Genomic DNA, 14,352 nt, shown 5'->3' on the forward strand with positions numbered 1-14,352 from the left:
TTAGGGCCCAACCAGATAACCCAGGAAAATCTCCCCATTTTCAAGACCCTTATTTGAAGCACACTTGCAAAGTCGATTTTTCCATGTATGTGGGTTCCAGGGATTAGGACTGGATGTCTTTGGAGGCTGTTGTGGGTTCCAGGGATTAGGACTGGATGTGGGTTCCAGGGATTAGGACTGGATGCATAAGTAGATTCCAGGGATTAGGACTGGATGTCTTTGGAGGCTGTTATTCAGCCTCCCACATTCATCCACCAAGCCCCATCGAGCAGCACTATGGCCAGGCCCTGGACTGGCCGATAGCTGTCCCCATCACCATCACTATCAGGTCTCAAGTTCAATGGCCTTGCTCCTAGATCCCCTCCCCCACTTTGCCACTCATCAGCTATATATTTTAGGAAAGCCCCTTGACTTCTCTGGGCCTTAGTTCCCCCATCGGTAAAAATGGTATGTGCACAAGAAGAGCCCTAAGATTCCTTCCAGGAAAAACCATTCAGGTACCTCCTAAAGATCAGCAGTGGCCATGCTCACCCCAGGCCAAACACCTGACCGGTCCACCCCCTGTGAAGCTACACCTGGACCAGTCCTGATCTGTGCACCCCTGGTCTCACTCAATGGGTTGGGGACCCAGCATTGCTGTGGCTGTGGTGTAGGCTGGCAGCAGCAGCTCCGATTCAACCCCTAGCCTGGGAATTTCCATATGCCGAAGGTGTGGCCCTAATATGAAAAAAGAATTCCTACTCTTAAGAGCATACCTTTTTCTTTCTCGAGAACTTCCCCCACTCCAGCACAATGAAACCTAGCGAGAAAGCTGCACAGAGACCCCACACTGGCTTCCACAGCCCCCACGTCTCCCTGCTTTAACTCAGCTCTGCAACCAGGTAGAGGCAGAAACCAAAGGCCACTGGAGTGTGGAGGACGAGAAGGGGTTGGGAGAAAGTGTGGTGTCTGCCGAGACGCAGGCAGGGCTTCCTGCCAGGACCAGCTGCTCCTCAGCGGCCTCCTCGCCTGATTGGGCTGGAGCAGGCGGCGCCCACCTGCTCCCCTTCCTGGGTGCTCAGGGATAGCGACTAGTCAGCACCCATACACATGCAAACTCCCTGTGGAGTCAGGTCCAGAGCCCCTGTTCCCCCTGTGTGAGAGATGAGGGGGCCTGGCTTCCAGGAAACCTCAGTTGGAAGGATCTGGCCAAGGTCCTCAGAGGTTTGGAGCTGCTAGACTGACTCCCGGCTCAAGTATGATGGTCCAGCTAGTGAAGTGGAAAAAAAGGGCTTTAGTTTAGTCCTTGCCAAAAAGCACAGAGAATGTTTACCGGGTTGGAGATGAAGCATCACACCTGGTCTTACAGGGGGACTGTAAGGGGGGAGCAGAAGAGCTGGGGCGAGGATGACATTTCTAACCAGGAGGGGACCTTGCTGCTCACTACAAGAGTCCAGCCTAGAGCCCTCCCAGAGAAATGAGTCTTCAGGGCTGGCTGATGTGGGGTGTGCTACTGACAATGCAGATCCCAGGCTTTCCACCTAGACCCACTATTTCAGACTCTCCAGCGGGTGGGCTCAGAGGAGTTCTAACAAGCCAGCCAATGCTGATGCACCCTGAAGTTTGAGGACCACTGCCAGAATGCCAAGTCCACTGCAGGATGGCCTTGTCAGAGGACGAGGACACTGAGAGGGTGTGGCAGCCACCTAGTGAAGGCAGGTTCCTCAATCCCGTCTGGGAACAAGGGACAGCGTCTAAATCAGTCCTCATAGACCCTTGGGTGAGCATAGAGCAAGGATGGGATGAACTGGGAGGCATGAGATTGGGGTCCTCAGCCCCAGCTTCTCAAGAGGGAGGAGTATATCTCCCCCTCCCCATGGGGACATTGGGCAATGTCAGGAGACACTTTTTGTTGTCACACCTGGTGGCAGGGGTGCTGGGGGTGTTGCTGGTACCTAGTGGGGAGAAACCAGGGATGCTGCCAAACATCCTACAATGCCCAGGACAGCCTCCACCACAAAGAGTTATCTGACCTCAAATATCAATAGTTCCAGGCTGAGAAATCCTGATCTAAAATGAGGCTCCTTGGGCAGCTGGGCAGGACCGAGACCCAAGACTACTGGCCAGGAGTTCCCTTCATGGAAAGAATCTGACTAGGATCAACGAGGATGCAGGTTCGATCCCCAGCCTCGGTCAGTGGGTTAAGGATCCGGCGTTGTCTTGAGCTGTGGTGTAGTTTGCAGACGCATCTCGGATCTGGTGTTGCTGTGGCTGTGCTATAAGCCAGCAGCTACAGCTGTGATTTCACCCCTAGCCTGGGATCCTCCATATGCTGCAGGTGTGGACCTAAAAAGCAAAAAATGAAATAAAATAAAAAATACTGGCCAAGGAGTCAAAGCTCCTCAGAAGTCAGGCCAGAATCCGTCCACCTCTACCCGTGGACTCCCAGTGTAGTTACTTAAATGAAAAAATGATGCGTCAAAGTTACCAAATGGCAGATAAATATATTTACCACCTCCGCCTCATTTAAGGGGAATATTTGACATTGAAATTGGAGGTTCTTCCAGAGTGGGAGGCCCCATCGAATGGCTCCCCCTCCCCATGAGCCCTGCTCTTAGTGATTCTCACTGATTTCCAAGCTTCCCCCACTTCTCACTGGTGATGTGACCCTGACAAGTGACCTAATCTCTCTGGGCGTCAATGTCCTTACTTGTAAATAAAGACAAACATAGCTCGTGTTTGGTTAGTGCCGACTATTTACTAGGCATTTTACAAGCATGCCCTTATTTAACCCCAGGAGAGGCAGCATGTGAAGTGGGCCTTGAGGGGTGAATAGGAGTTGACTCCCAGCAGAGGGAAGGTGACAGTCATCCCAGGGAGGGCAGGGATAAATGTAGGAGGGGATATGGGGCACTCCTTGGGAAGAGGGGAGAGTGGGAATCAGGGCTAAGAGTTATAAGAGGTAAGAGTCTGAAAAGGAAGCAGAGAACTCCCAAATTCCTGGACTTCGTGAAACAGACTTATTAGCTCAGAAAGGGTTGAGTACAGACATCCCTGCTGAAGCCCCCCTAGACCCCCAGAGAAGACTCCCCTTTTTCAGCTGGGAGCCATTCATGCCTTCAGTCTTTAGAGACATCAAGGCTTTGGCCAACACTGCCCAGTTCTATAGCAACTAGCTGAATATAGCTATTTACATTTAATTAAAGTGAAATAAAATGAAAAATTCAATTCCTCAGTGACAGTAGGCACACTCCAAGTATTCAGCTGCCTCGTGTGGACCACGTGGCTAAAATACCAACAACACAGACAGACATGGGATGTTTCCATTGATACAGAGGGTTCTCCTAGACCATGGCGGGCTTTGAGGAATCTTGACTGTTTTATAAAGAACTAGCATTTTCCTTTCTCTGCTTCTGTCTGATTAGCCTGTAAGCAAATCAGTAGTCAACGCAATAGCAGGTGCCACAGGCTAAGTGCTGTAAGCCTTACACCACTTAACCACTGCAGCAGCCCCATGAACTGGGTATTATTATTAACCCTATTTTAGAGACAGAGGTACACTGAGAGTAGAAAGGTTGAATCTCCAGAATATTCATAGTCACACAGTTTATAACCAGCAAAGCTGAGAATCGAACCCAGCACCCCCAAATCAACAGGCCATGTCTTAACCAGCATGCTGCACTGCCCCTACGGACCCAGCCAGCCGATACATCCCAGGCTGAGCAAATTCATGGCCATTAACCACATATTCCCCTCAGAACTGGTTCTCAACAGCAGACTTGGGGAGGGGGTGAATCTACCTAAATCCACTTTTTTTCTTTTTTTTTTTTTTGGCTGCACCCGGTAAGTGCCAGGGCCAGGGATCGAACCATTGCCATAGCAGTGACCCAAGCCACTTCAGTGACAATGCCAGATCCTTAACCTGCTGTGCCACAAGAGAAGTCCTCCCTAAATCCACGTCTGATTTTGTCCCTGGGTGCGAAGCAGCAAAATAGTTTCATGTCAATTGCTAATGGATGTTCCCTGTGGTCCCAAATTAAAAATCTTCCCCTGCTCATCACAGGTCCCTTAAACAAGTTTGTGTAGACAAAACACTTCTAATGCATTATTTAAACAAAGGTGTTAAAGGCTTTAAAAAAAAGAAAAAAGAAAGGATGATGATAAAAGCAATTCTCCCTGCAGATGCACACAAGATCAGCCGTGTGAAGCATTTCAGAGTTGCCTAGGTAATTGCACCCTGTAATTTTTGTAAACTGGCCTCATTCAGCAAGAGATGTTGGATTCCTTGCTCTTTAGCCTCCGGCTTAGCATAAGCATCCTGACTCGTTTTTTCCTGTCTCTGTTTAAAAAAAAAAAAAAAAAAAAAAAAAAAAAAAAGGAAGGATTGGGCAGGGCATCAATCAGACCTAGTTTCAAATCCCAGATCTGCTGTGTGGTTACTGCGAGGCCTTGGGAAATTCACATAACCTCTCTGGGCTCAGTTTTTGCATCTGTAAAGAAGGACTTTTAATGTCTGTTGAAATGAAATAACTTCTGGGCTAGCAATGGGTATATCACCAACACTCAAATAGGAATAACTTCTCTTCTCTGCTAACTCCCCATTTATGGTCATGTAATATCCTAGGATCAGGAGTTTTAGGGCTGAGAGGGAGTTGAGTGACATTTAGAGAGTCTGTCTCAGTAGACAATTCATCTGTTTATCACCATGTAGGTAAACCATTAAATTGGAAAATGTGTGTAATCAAGAACCAACCACTCCCGGTGTGTTTTGGTGACATTTTAAAGAGGGTAAAACAAAACGTTCCCTCTGATGATGGCAGACCTCTCTAAGCAAGATGAGCAGAAGTGGCTTTGACGTGGGCCATCAGGATGCTGTGAAACAAAGCAAGGGGGAGCTGCTGGCTAACCCCCTATCAGCAGCCAGAGGGGTCCCTTAGGGCCTTGCCCTCAGAGCTTGGGCCCTGGCTTCTGATTCATCCCAAATGATTATCAGCACCGGCAGTGGCAGGGTGGTGGGGGGGAGGGTGCGGATTATGGAGCCAGGATCAGGAGTTCCCAAAGCTGGGAACATAGGACAGAGAGCTGGATAAGGCCAGCCTTGACACCTGGAACCAACACTGAGGTGGACCACAGAGCAAGCCACTCTGCCCAAAGCTGGGGAACAGACAGAGGCCCTAGAATGAAACTGGATGGGAGGGTGAAAAAGAGGCAAATTGTTAGCAAGCGGGTGGGCAGTGCTCAGAGGGCAGGAGAGCAGAGGTGAGGCAAGACTGGTTGGGAAATTGCATTTTGGTTTTTTTGTTGTTTGTTTGTTGGTTGGTTTTTTTTGGTTTGTTTTTTGTTTTTTTGGTCTTTTTGACTTTTCTAGGGCCGCTTCCTGCGGCATACGGAGGTTCCCAGGATAGGGGTCGAATCGGAGCTGTAGCCACTGGCCTACGCCACAACCACAGCAACTCGGGATCCGAGCTGTGTCTGCGGCCTACACCACAGCTCATGGCAATGCCGGATCCTTACCCCACTGAGCAAGGCCAGGGATCGAACCCGCAACCTCATGGTTCCTAGTTGGATTTGTTAACCACTGTGCCATGACGGGAACTCCGGGATTCTGCATTTTGAAGCCACATCAGTCCCATCTCCGCCATGACCTCTCTCCTGTGGAATCTAGCTGAGATAGCTCCTTCCTGAATCTGTGAGCGTTCAAGGGCAGAGAGCCAAGAAGGCTTCATGGTTAGGAAGTCAACCTCTAGAGTCAGGAACAAGCCTATGTTTGAATCCCAGCTCCATCATCCCCAGCTGTGGGACATAGGCTGGTGACTTGACCTCTCTGGGCCTCTGTTTCCTCACCTGATGCTGCTCATGAGGGTGATGATGGTGGAATGAAGATGGTGATGATGTGAGGAGGATAGCGAAGATCATGAAGATTCTGATGTGATGGAGGTGTTGGCGATGGGCATGATATGGTGTGGGCAGTAGCGTTGCTGATAATGAGGATGATGTTGATGATGATGTTAATGAGGATGACGCTAACACTGGTGTTGATGGGGATGGTGCTGATGACTCTGGGGACAATGATGGTTATGCTGACAAAGGAGAGTTGGGTGGTGATGATTACCATGGTGATAATGGTGATGATCATGAGATTGATGGCAGTGGTGGTGCTGATGGTGACAGTGGCGGTGATGATAATGGTAAGTGATGATAATAGTGAGAGCCTCCATCTCAGGCTGCAATACTGTGACTTTGAGCAGCTTAGCCCCTGCCCCACCACCATCTGTAAAATGGTCATTAACAGGAGTTCCCATTGTGGCTCAGCGGAAATGAATCCGACTAATATCCATGAGGATGCAGGTTTGATCCCTGGCCTCGCTCAGTGGGTTAAGGATCCAGTGTTGCCATGAGCTGTGGTGCAGGTCGCAGACCCAGCTCGGATCTGGTGTTGCTGTGGCTCATAGCATATTCAGCTCCTAGCCTGGGAACTTCCTTATGCCACTTGTGTGGCCATAAAAAATTTAAAAAAAAAAAATGGCCATTAACATTCATACCTACCTCATAGGGTTGCCACAGGGACTAAATTAACCAAAATATATGTAAAGTGCTTGACTTATAGTTAAGTGCTTGATAAACGCTGTCATTATTAAGAGTATTGGGATTTTTGTTGCTGTGTTCTCCTTATTTTCAGAATCATTCCTGTTTATTCTGGGCTGGTATCATTGTCTGGTGATCATTGCTCGGGTTGGCATTGGGACGACTCACCATCCTGGCCCACAGGACTGGTTTCTCAGCCTTTCCATCCTGCTTCCCTTCTCTTCTACCCTTGTTTCATGAATGTTAGGCTGTCCAGGGGCTCCGCATGGGATTCTGCTAGGAGATGGGCCTCCTGTGCCACTAGATTATGAAATGGGGGCTGACAGGAACAAAATCTATGTCATGGTCATCCTTAAATGATGTCCACAGAGTGGGTATGTGCCAGCTATTGATGCCAACTAGGAGACGCTCACCTTCATGCTTGACCCTCTGAAGTGGCAGCCTGGGAGCCCCGCGCCGGCTGGCTCTGTGCAGAGTCACGTGGGTAAACCTGGGAGGTCCTATCCTAACTCAGGGCTTTCAGACCAGGGCAAACAGCCCATCACTCAGACGTGTCTTCCTCACCTCCCACACCTTACCTTTCAGAGATATGGATGGCAAATCTCACAAAACTCTGCCCCTCGGTGTAGAGAACGACCGAGTCTTCAATGACCTATGGGGGAAGGGCAACATGCCTGTCGTCCTCAACAACCCATATTCAGAGAAGGAGCAGGTAAGTAGTGGTGCCAGCCTGGCACAGACCACATTGGGGAGGGAAATGGCCACAGTGGCTGAAGAGCTGGGGTGAGGGCTGAGGCTGGGAGTGCTTATGCTGGACTATGGATTTTGGCTTTGATTTTGGTTGGGTTTTCTTTGCTATCTTGCTAGATCTTTCAAATTTTCATTCAGTTTCTTCTAGGAAAGACATTTGCATGGTTGCACATTTAAAAGATTAAAAAATACATGGCAAAAACTTTTTCTTTCTCCCCTAATCCCAGCTACACAATTTCCCTCCCCAAAGGTGAGCGATATTGATCATTTTTGTGGTCCTTTTAGCAATATTTTATGCATCGACAAATACACAAACATATTTTCATAGGTTTTTACCCAAATGAGAGCACATCAAACATATAGGCAGATCTTGTTTTATTGCAGTTTGTTTTACTGCATTTTCTTTTTTTACAAATTGAGGGTTTGTGGCAACCCTGCATCAAGCAAGTCTATTGGTGACTTTTTTCCAATAGCACTATTTTTAAACTGTGTACAGTTTTCTTAGACACAAAGTTATTGCACACTTAATAGACTATCTATAGTAGTATGGTATATAAAAGTTATATATAACTTATATATGCATTGGGAAACCAAAACATTTGTGTCACTCACTTTATTGTGATATTTGCTATTTTATGGTCTGGAACTGAACTCGTAGTATCCCCAGCATAAGCCTGTATTATTTTGTTCCCTGATCTTTCACGTGTCAACATATCTTAGAGATTAGTCCTAATTAGTAGGTAAAGAGAGTCCTGGTTCTTTTTCACAGCCATATAATACTCATTATATGGCTCTGCCATATTTATTGAGCCAGTTTTCCAAAATAGACACATGGCCCATCACCAGTATTTTGCCATGACATTGCTATGATGAATGACATTTTGCAAATACCTCATTTGGCACCTGGGTGAGCTTATCAAAGAATAAATTCCTAGAAGCAGAATTGTTGAGTCAAAGGTCATATACATTTGTGACTTGGGCAGAAATGGCCAAATTGCTCCCCCTAGAGGTCACACCATTCCTACCTGCTAAGAGAATGACTTTCCCCCACAGTCTTGCCAACTCAGTGCATTATCAAACTGTTCTGTCTTTGCCTATCTGCTGAGGAGCATTTTAATAGCCAGGTCAATATGGTGTCCTGAGAGTGGCTAGATATGGCTAGAGATTAGCAGCACCTTTTTTCTCACCTGCCCAGACAGCTTATTGACCCGGTCCAAGCAACCCTGCTGAAGTATTTGAATTACTCACCTTTCCCCTGCACCACAGTCAAGTACAGGTGGAATGGCAAGTGGGAGGTCATAATGGGGTGATGGCCTGGGCCATTCAGCAGGTCATCTTCCTTCCCTCCACGAGGCCCAAGCCCTGGATGGCACAGGTCAGGTTGCCAAGCTCTTACTTTTGATGCTTAATCTATGGACAGCACCTTTGACCATCAACCCACATAAGTAGTGACTCAGCCTCTCTATGTAGCATCACAGGGGAAGATGGGACATTCCAGAGCCTCGGAGGAATGTCCTGCTTTCCTTAGCTGCTATTTACAACTTCTCTTAAAAATATGGACAGTCCAACCACACTGAGCCTGTATTCTTATGGGACAGTGATCTGCCTGGACTGAGTGACAGCTGCCCCTACTACACAGGGCATGGGCTCTCTACTTTGCCACAATCCCCACCACTCCCTATTGTATCCTTCTCATTAAGGCCAACCATCCATTGTTGTTTATCATAACATGAGTGCTGTTGGTTTTCTTATAATAGTTAGAATGAAAGTTAATTCTGTTTTCATCTCTGTCTTTATTGTAAGTGGAGGCTAGAGATTGATGAGGAGGTTCACACATTTCAGGAAAGATGAGAAAGATTTCATGCTTTGTGAAAATGAAGAATATTCTTATATGTTTAATAGGCAACCAAGTGTTCAGTCTTGAGATCACCCAGCTTGCTTTACTGATTTACTTTACCTACCTTCCCCTTCTAGGCATTAGAGTTTGTGATTGCTGGTCTGCAGTAACCCCTGAGATCAGAGGTGTAGGGAAGACGCTGAGGAGGACTTGACCCCACCAGAAAGACCCTTAAAGTCCTGCTGAAATCTGAGCAAGAGCAGGGTTATGGCTATTTCCTTTCAGAGCGTCCACCTTGGTTAGACAGTGACAGCTTAAAAAACATCACCTTAAACTTCAAGCCTGAGGAGTAGGGCTCAATGTTGGAAGCAGGACAGTGGGATTAATAGGGCCAGTGACCTTTGCAGGGCATCATAATGAAGTAATCATTGTCTTAGTCCATTTGGGCTGCTGGAACAGAATACCATAAACTGGATGGCTTATAAACAACAGAAATTTATTTCCCACTGTCTCAAAGGCTGGGAAGTCCAAGATTAAGACTCCAGTAGATTTGATGTCTGATGCTGGGGGCAAGGGGGTCTTTCTGGGTTTCTTTTATAAGTGCACTAATCCCAATCATGAGGGCTCCACCCTCCTGACCTAATCACCTCCTAAAGGCCCTGCCTCCAGATACCATCACATTGGAGGTTAAGTTTCAACAGAGGAATTTTGGCAGCCGGGGAGAAGGGGTGGGGTTGCGGGGGGCATGAATATTCAGTCTATAACAATCAGGGGGAGGTGCTGAGAACTTGCCTTAAAGCCTCCTCTAAAATGGAAATTTCATTTCCTCAGAGAAGGAGAAAGGGTGCAGGAAAAAGAGGAAAAGACTGCGTCTTCCTGAGGTTAAGACAGCCAAGCAGTTATAGACATGGGAGCTCCTGGAAGCATGACATATGGTCCAGAAATGCTTGGATTTATACTCATTCCTTTGTCATTATCAAGTTCTCATTGTAGCCCGTGACCCAAAAAAGGTTCAAAATCACTGGCCTGTGAGATCACCCAGGCTCTGCTGTCTGAGACTCAAGTTTCCAAATGCCTCTCAGAAATACAGCTGAAAGGGAGTTCCTATTGTGGCTCAGTGGTGACAAACTCTACTAGTATCAAGAGGATGCAGGTTCGATCCCTGACCCTGCCCAGTGGGTTAAGGATCTGGAGTTGCCATGAGCTGTAGTGTAGGTTGCAGACTCGGCTCAGATCCCTCGTTGCTGTGACTGTGTTGTAGACTGGCAGCTGTAGCTCCAATTCAACCCCAAGCCTAAGAACTTCCATATTCCATGGGTGTGGCTCTAAAAGGCAGGAAAAAAAAAAAAAGAAGGGAGGAGGGGGAGGGAGAAAGAGACAAACAGAAAGAAAGCAAGCTGAAAGGAAGCAGAGACCCAAGCGCTCAGTTATATTGGCGGCTCAGAGCTAAGGAAACAGTACCCTGCTAGACACCTCCATAGCCACAGGGCTCAGAAATATTTCCCAGGCTGAGCAAATTAATAGAAAACCCAGTGTTCTTCTTTCTGACTTGAAAGACCCGTTCCTATGCTCCGTCTCTTCTCTACCTGCTCAAAGCCCCTTTACCTGGAGCTCCTGGAATCGCCTTCCTTCCTCCCTCCCGGTTGTAACCCACATTTACTGCTTTTTTAGGCATCCATGGAGGGGGTAGCATTGTTAATAACACAAAGAGAGAGACCTAGCTGCTACCTGCCTTCCTGAGTCATGAAGAGACAGGAGCTGGTGGAGGAGCAGCTGGTCTACCTTTTCCCCAAGGACTGAGCAAAAGGCCACAGAGCCCAAGTGAAGCAGGACAGATGCAGGCTAGACCTGAAAAAGAACTTCCCGATTCACATGACTACAAGGTCCCTGGAGGAATAGTGTGGTCTGTCCCATCTTCCTTGATACTCCTGTTTGTCCAAATTCAAGGAAACTCAGCCATCAGGGCACCTTCTCTTAAATTAACCTCAGAAGGCTAAGATGTTAATCTTTACCTAGTGGTCATTTCTCTTACTAATAGATTGGGTCAGCAGTGGGTGGGGCCAGTGAGACTCAAGTCCCTGGTCATCAGAACACAGTGTGTGAATGACTTCATGATGCTTATCTTCAACATCCCCTTGCAAATTGCATCCAGGCTGGGCTGGTGGGTAGACTGAATCAGTCCACCCCTCACACACCAAATAGTCACCCAGTGCCTGCCATGTGCACAGCTCTGGGGTGAAAGTAAAGGTGAGCAAACATTGTTCTCCCTGCTCTTGAGACACTCGTGGATGAATGTGGGGAGACAGACACATGTACAGTGCAGTTAATCCTAAAATGGAGAGGGGCATAAGACACCAAGGGAACATAAATACCTCAGTAGGTATCAGGAAAGGTTTACCGGCACAGGTGACATTTGATCTGGGTTTTGAAGATCATGTAGGAGTTTGCCAAGAAACAAGTGGGGAACAGAATTGCAGTTTTAAAAGGAGCAGCTATGGCTGATAAACTACATTTCTTTCTTTCTCTTGCTAAGGGTCATTATTAGATATCTGAGGTCATCTTTGATGCTAATACCACCTGAGACACATATTAAGTTTTGATTCTACTCTAAAATCTGCTTACATAATAACCCACTCAAGTGGAAATGCTACCCTAAATTAATGATGTGAAAAAGTGTGGTTTGTCCATTCTCCCCAGGAAAACTTTGGATAGGGAATGAAGCCTTTCTCTACCCTTCTCATTAAGCATCTATTTCTCTTGCCTGCCTGATTTGCTTTCCTAAGGGGACAGGGGTAGAAGTGTACTCTACTTGGGGTCAGAACATCTATTTTCAGATGCTAATTCAGCATCCCCACCATCCTTAATGGGTGTGATGAGGGGGCTCTTAGGCCAGGGGAAATGGCATTTCCATTTGGGATTCTGCCTTCCTATTTAGCCCCCTGCCCGTCTTGCCAGCCTCTTGCTGACAAAGGCAACCAGGTACTCAGAGAGATGATTCTTATTTTGAAATCTTCTTCCCCACCCATCCAACCACCTCATCAGGAACCTGGCATTTCCTCACCCCTGGGGACATAGGGTTTGCTGGCTTTCAAAATGTCAAAATCTGTTAAAAAGCATTTCCCCACTTCCAGGTAAGTGTCAGCATTGTCCCAGCCTCTGCAGAGGCCCAGGTGATAAGGCAAGGGGAGCGTGCTCATGGGCCCCCAATCTTCAGAGGTTCAGAGGTCTCCGGGGCCCTTCTTTCCATGAGAAAACATCCCAACTGGTCAGCTGCTGCTGGCTTTGCTGGAAATCAAGAGAGGGCAGCCAGACCCAGCCAGGCAGCATGGAGAAGGCGGCAAACTGGGGCAGCCCTCTGCCTCCCAGCAGCAACCCAGCATGCTGCAGGGGAACCTTCTAAGTCAGCCCTGACTCACTGCACATTGATGACGTTGCACTAAAAATAATAGTAACACTGATAACAATACCACCTTGCTGGGAGTGTGGCCAGGGTGTGGCCATTCCAGTCTCTGGACTCACTCACCCACAGCATTAGGCCAAGGGCTCAGCTCCGGGGTCAGCCCAGGTTTGGCCTGCTCCTCCCAGTGGCCATGGTCAGACAAACTAAATAACATCTGTGCTGAGGTTCGTAGGGGCTAAGAGATTCGTGGAGTTATGGGGAGGATGAAATGAGACGTATGAAATGATAGAATCTCCTGTGGTGATAAGAGTTAATATTTGTTGAGCAATGGCAGGCCCTGTGCCAAGCACTTTATTATCTTTTTAAAATAACTTTTATTGGAGTATAGTTGACTTAGGAAGTTGTGTTAGCTTCAGGTGTACAGCAAAGTAAATCAGTTATACGTATAGATATATCCATTTTTTTCAGATTCTTTTCCCATATAGGTTATTACACGATATTGAGTAGGTTATCCCGTGCTATACAGTAAGTCCCTATTACTTGTCTATTTTCTGAATAGTAATATGTATATGTCAATCTCAATACCCTAATTTATCACTCCCACGTTTCCTCTTTGGTAACCATGAATTTTATTTCAAAATCTTTGTATCTGTTTCAGTTTTGTAAGTTCTTTGGTATAATTTTTTGTTAGATTCTACATATTACTGATCTCATATGATATATGTCTTTCTGTCTGACTGACTTCACTCAATATAGTAATTTCTAGGTCCATCCATGTTGCTGCAAATGGCATTATTTCATTCTTTTTTTATGGCTAATATTCCATCGTATATATGTACCACATCTTCTTTATCCAATCTTTAGATCCACAATCTCATTTAATTCCCCAGCCCAAACCAGTAAAGTATGCTTATTGTTCCCATTTTACAGATGAGTAAACTGAGGCTCAGAGGGTTTAGTAGCTTGATGATGGTCACATGACTAGCAAGTGAGTGAGATGGAACTTGACCCCAGGCCATGGAGCCCTAGAGCCCATTCTTGAACTCTGAAAGGCCTGGCATAGAATAAGCGCTCCAAAAATGTTCGTGGTTGTTAATACTATTGTCGTCATTGTTATTTGGCTCATTATTATTTTGCTGATCTAGGCATTGCATTGCTAATTTATGTGAAGATGGATTGCTTGTGATTATATTGCAAATGTGAGGCAGATAGGGCAAGAAGCACTGTCCCCATTTTGCAGATGACACCCTTGTGGCCCAGAAAGGGAAAGTGACCACCCACTGAGTCTTGGTGACAAAGCCAAACCTCTTTCCCTTTATGACATCATCATCCCTGTCAATCATTCAAATCAATGTAGCGTATGGCATTTACCACCTGGGGCCAGACACTAGGACTTCACAGAGTGGGGAGCAGAAAGACCTAGATGGAAAAAAATAGGATTTTGAGGGCCTGGATTCCATGCCCAGCTCTGCCTGTCAGCTGAGAATTTGGAGATAATCACTTTACTTCTCAGAGCATCCATTTCCCCATCTGAAAAACAAGCTACCATGGGAAGTCCACAAACCAGTGGCTGTGCAGTGGCCTAGCCCAGGCGAGGTACAGAATAGGCATTTACTAAGTGTCACTAAAAATGAAATTGAAATGATCATGGCCCTTGAGTTCAGAGTCTAGATGTCATCTTTTCATCAAATAGCCTCAACATCCAGGAACTCCCACTCCCAAGAGAAGTTCCACACACAGACACATACGCAATAGTTGCCCCACACATGATATTTGGGGTTTTGTAGAGTCGTGCGCAGGT

At 46.8% G+C, this 14,352-nt stretch overlaps 1 protein-coding gene across 6 annotated transcripts in view; it reads left to right on the forward strand.

Annotated features, from left to right (window-relative positions):
* Nucleotides 1-14,352, forward strand: part of NOS1 (nitric oxide synthase 1) — a 186,400-nt gene that overhangs the window by 96,738 nt on the left and 75,310 nt on the right. For all 6 annotated transcript variants that reach the window (XM_021072695.1, XM_021072697.1, XM_021072696.1 and 3 more), the window contains exon 3: nt 7,150-7,276. In XM_021072695.1, the coding sequence (XP_020928354.1) occupies nt 7,150-7,276 (127 nt within the window). The remainder of the gene's footprint in view (nt 1-7,149; nt 7,277-14,352) is intronic.

This window comes from Sus scrofa, chromosome 14 (assembly GCF_000003025.6).
Source record: "Sus scrofa isolate TJ Tabasco breed Duroc chromosome 14, Sscrofa11.1, whole genome shotgun sequence".
In the NCBI taxonomy this organism is placed as follows: Eukaryota; Metazoa; Chordata; class Mammalia; order Artiodactyla; family Suidae; genus Sus; species Sus scrofa.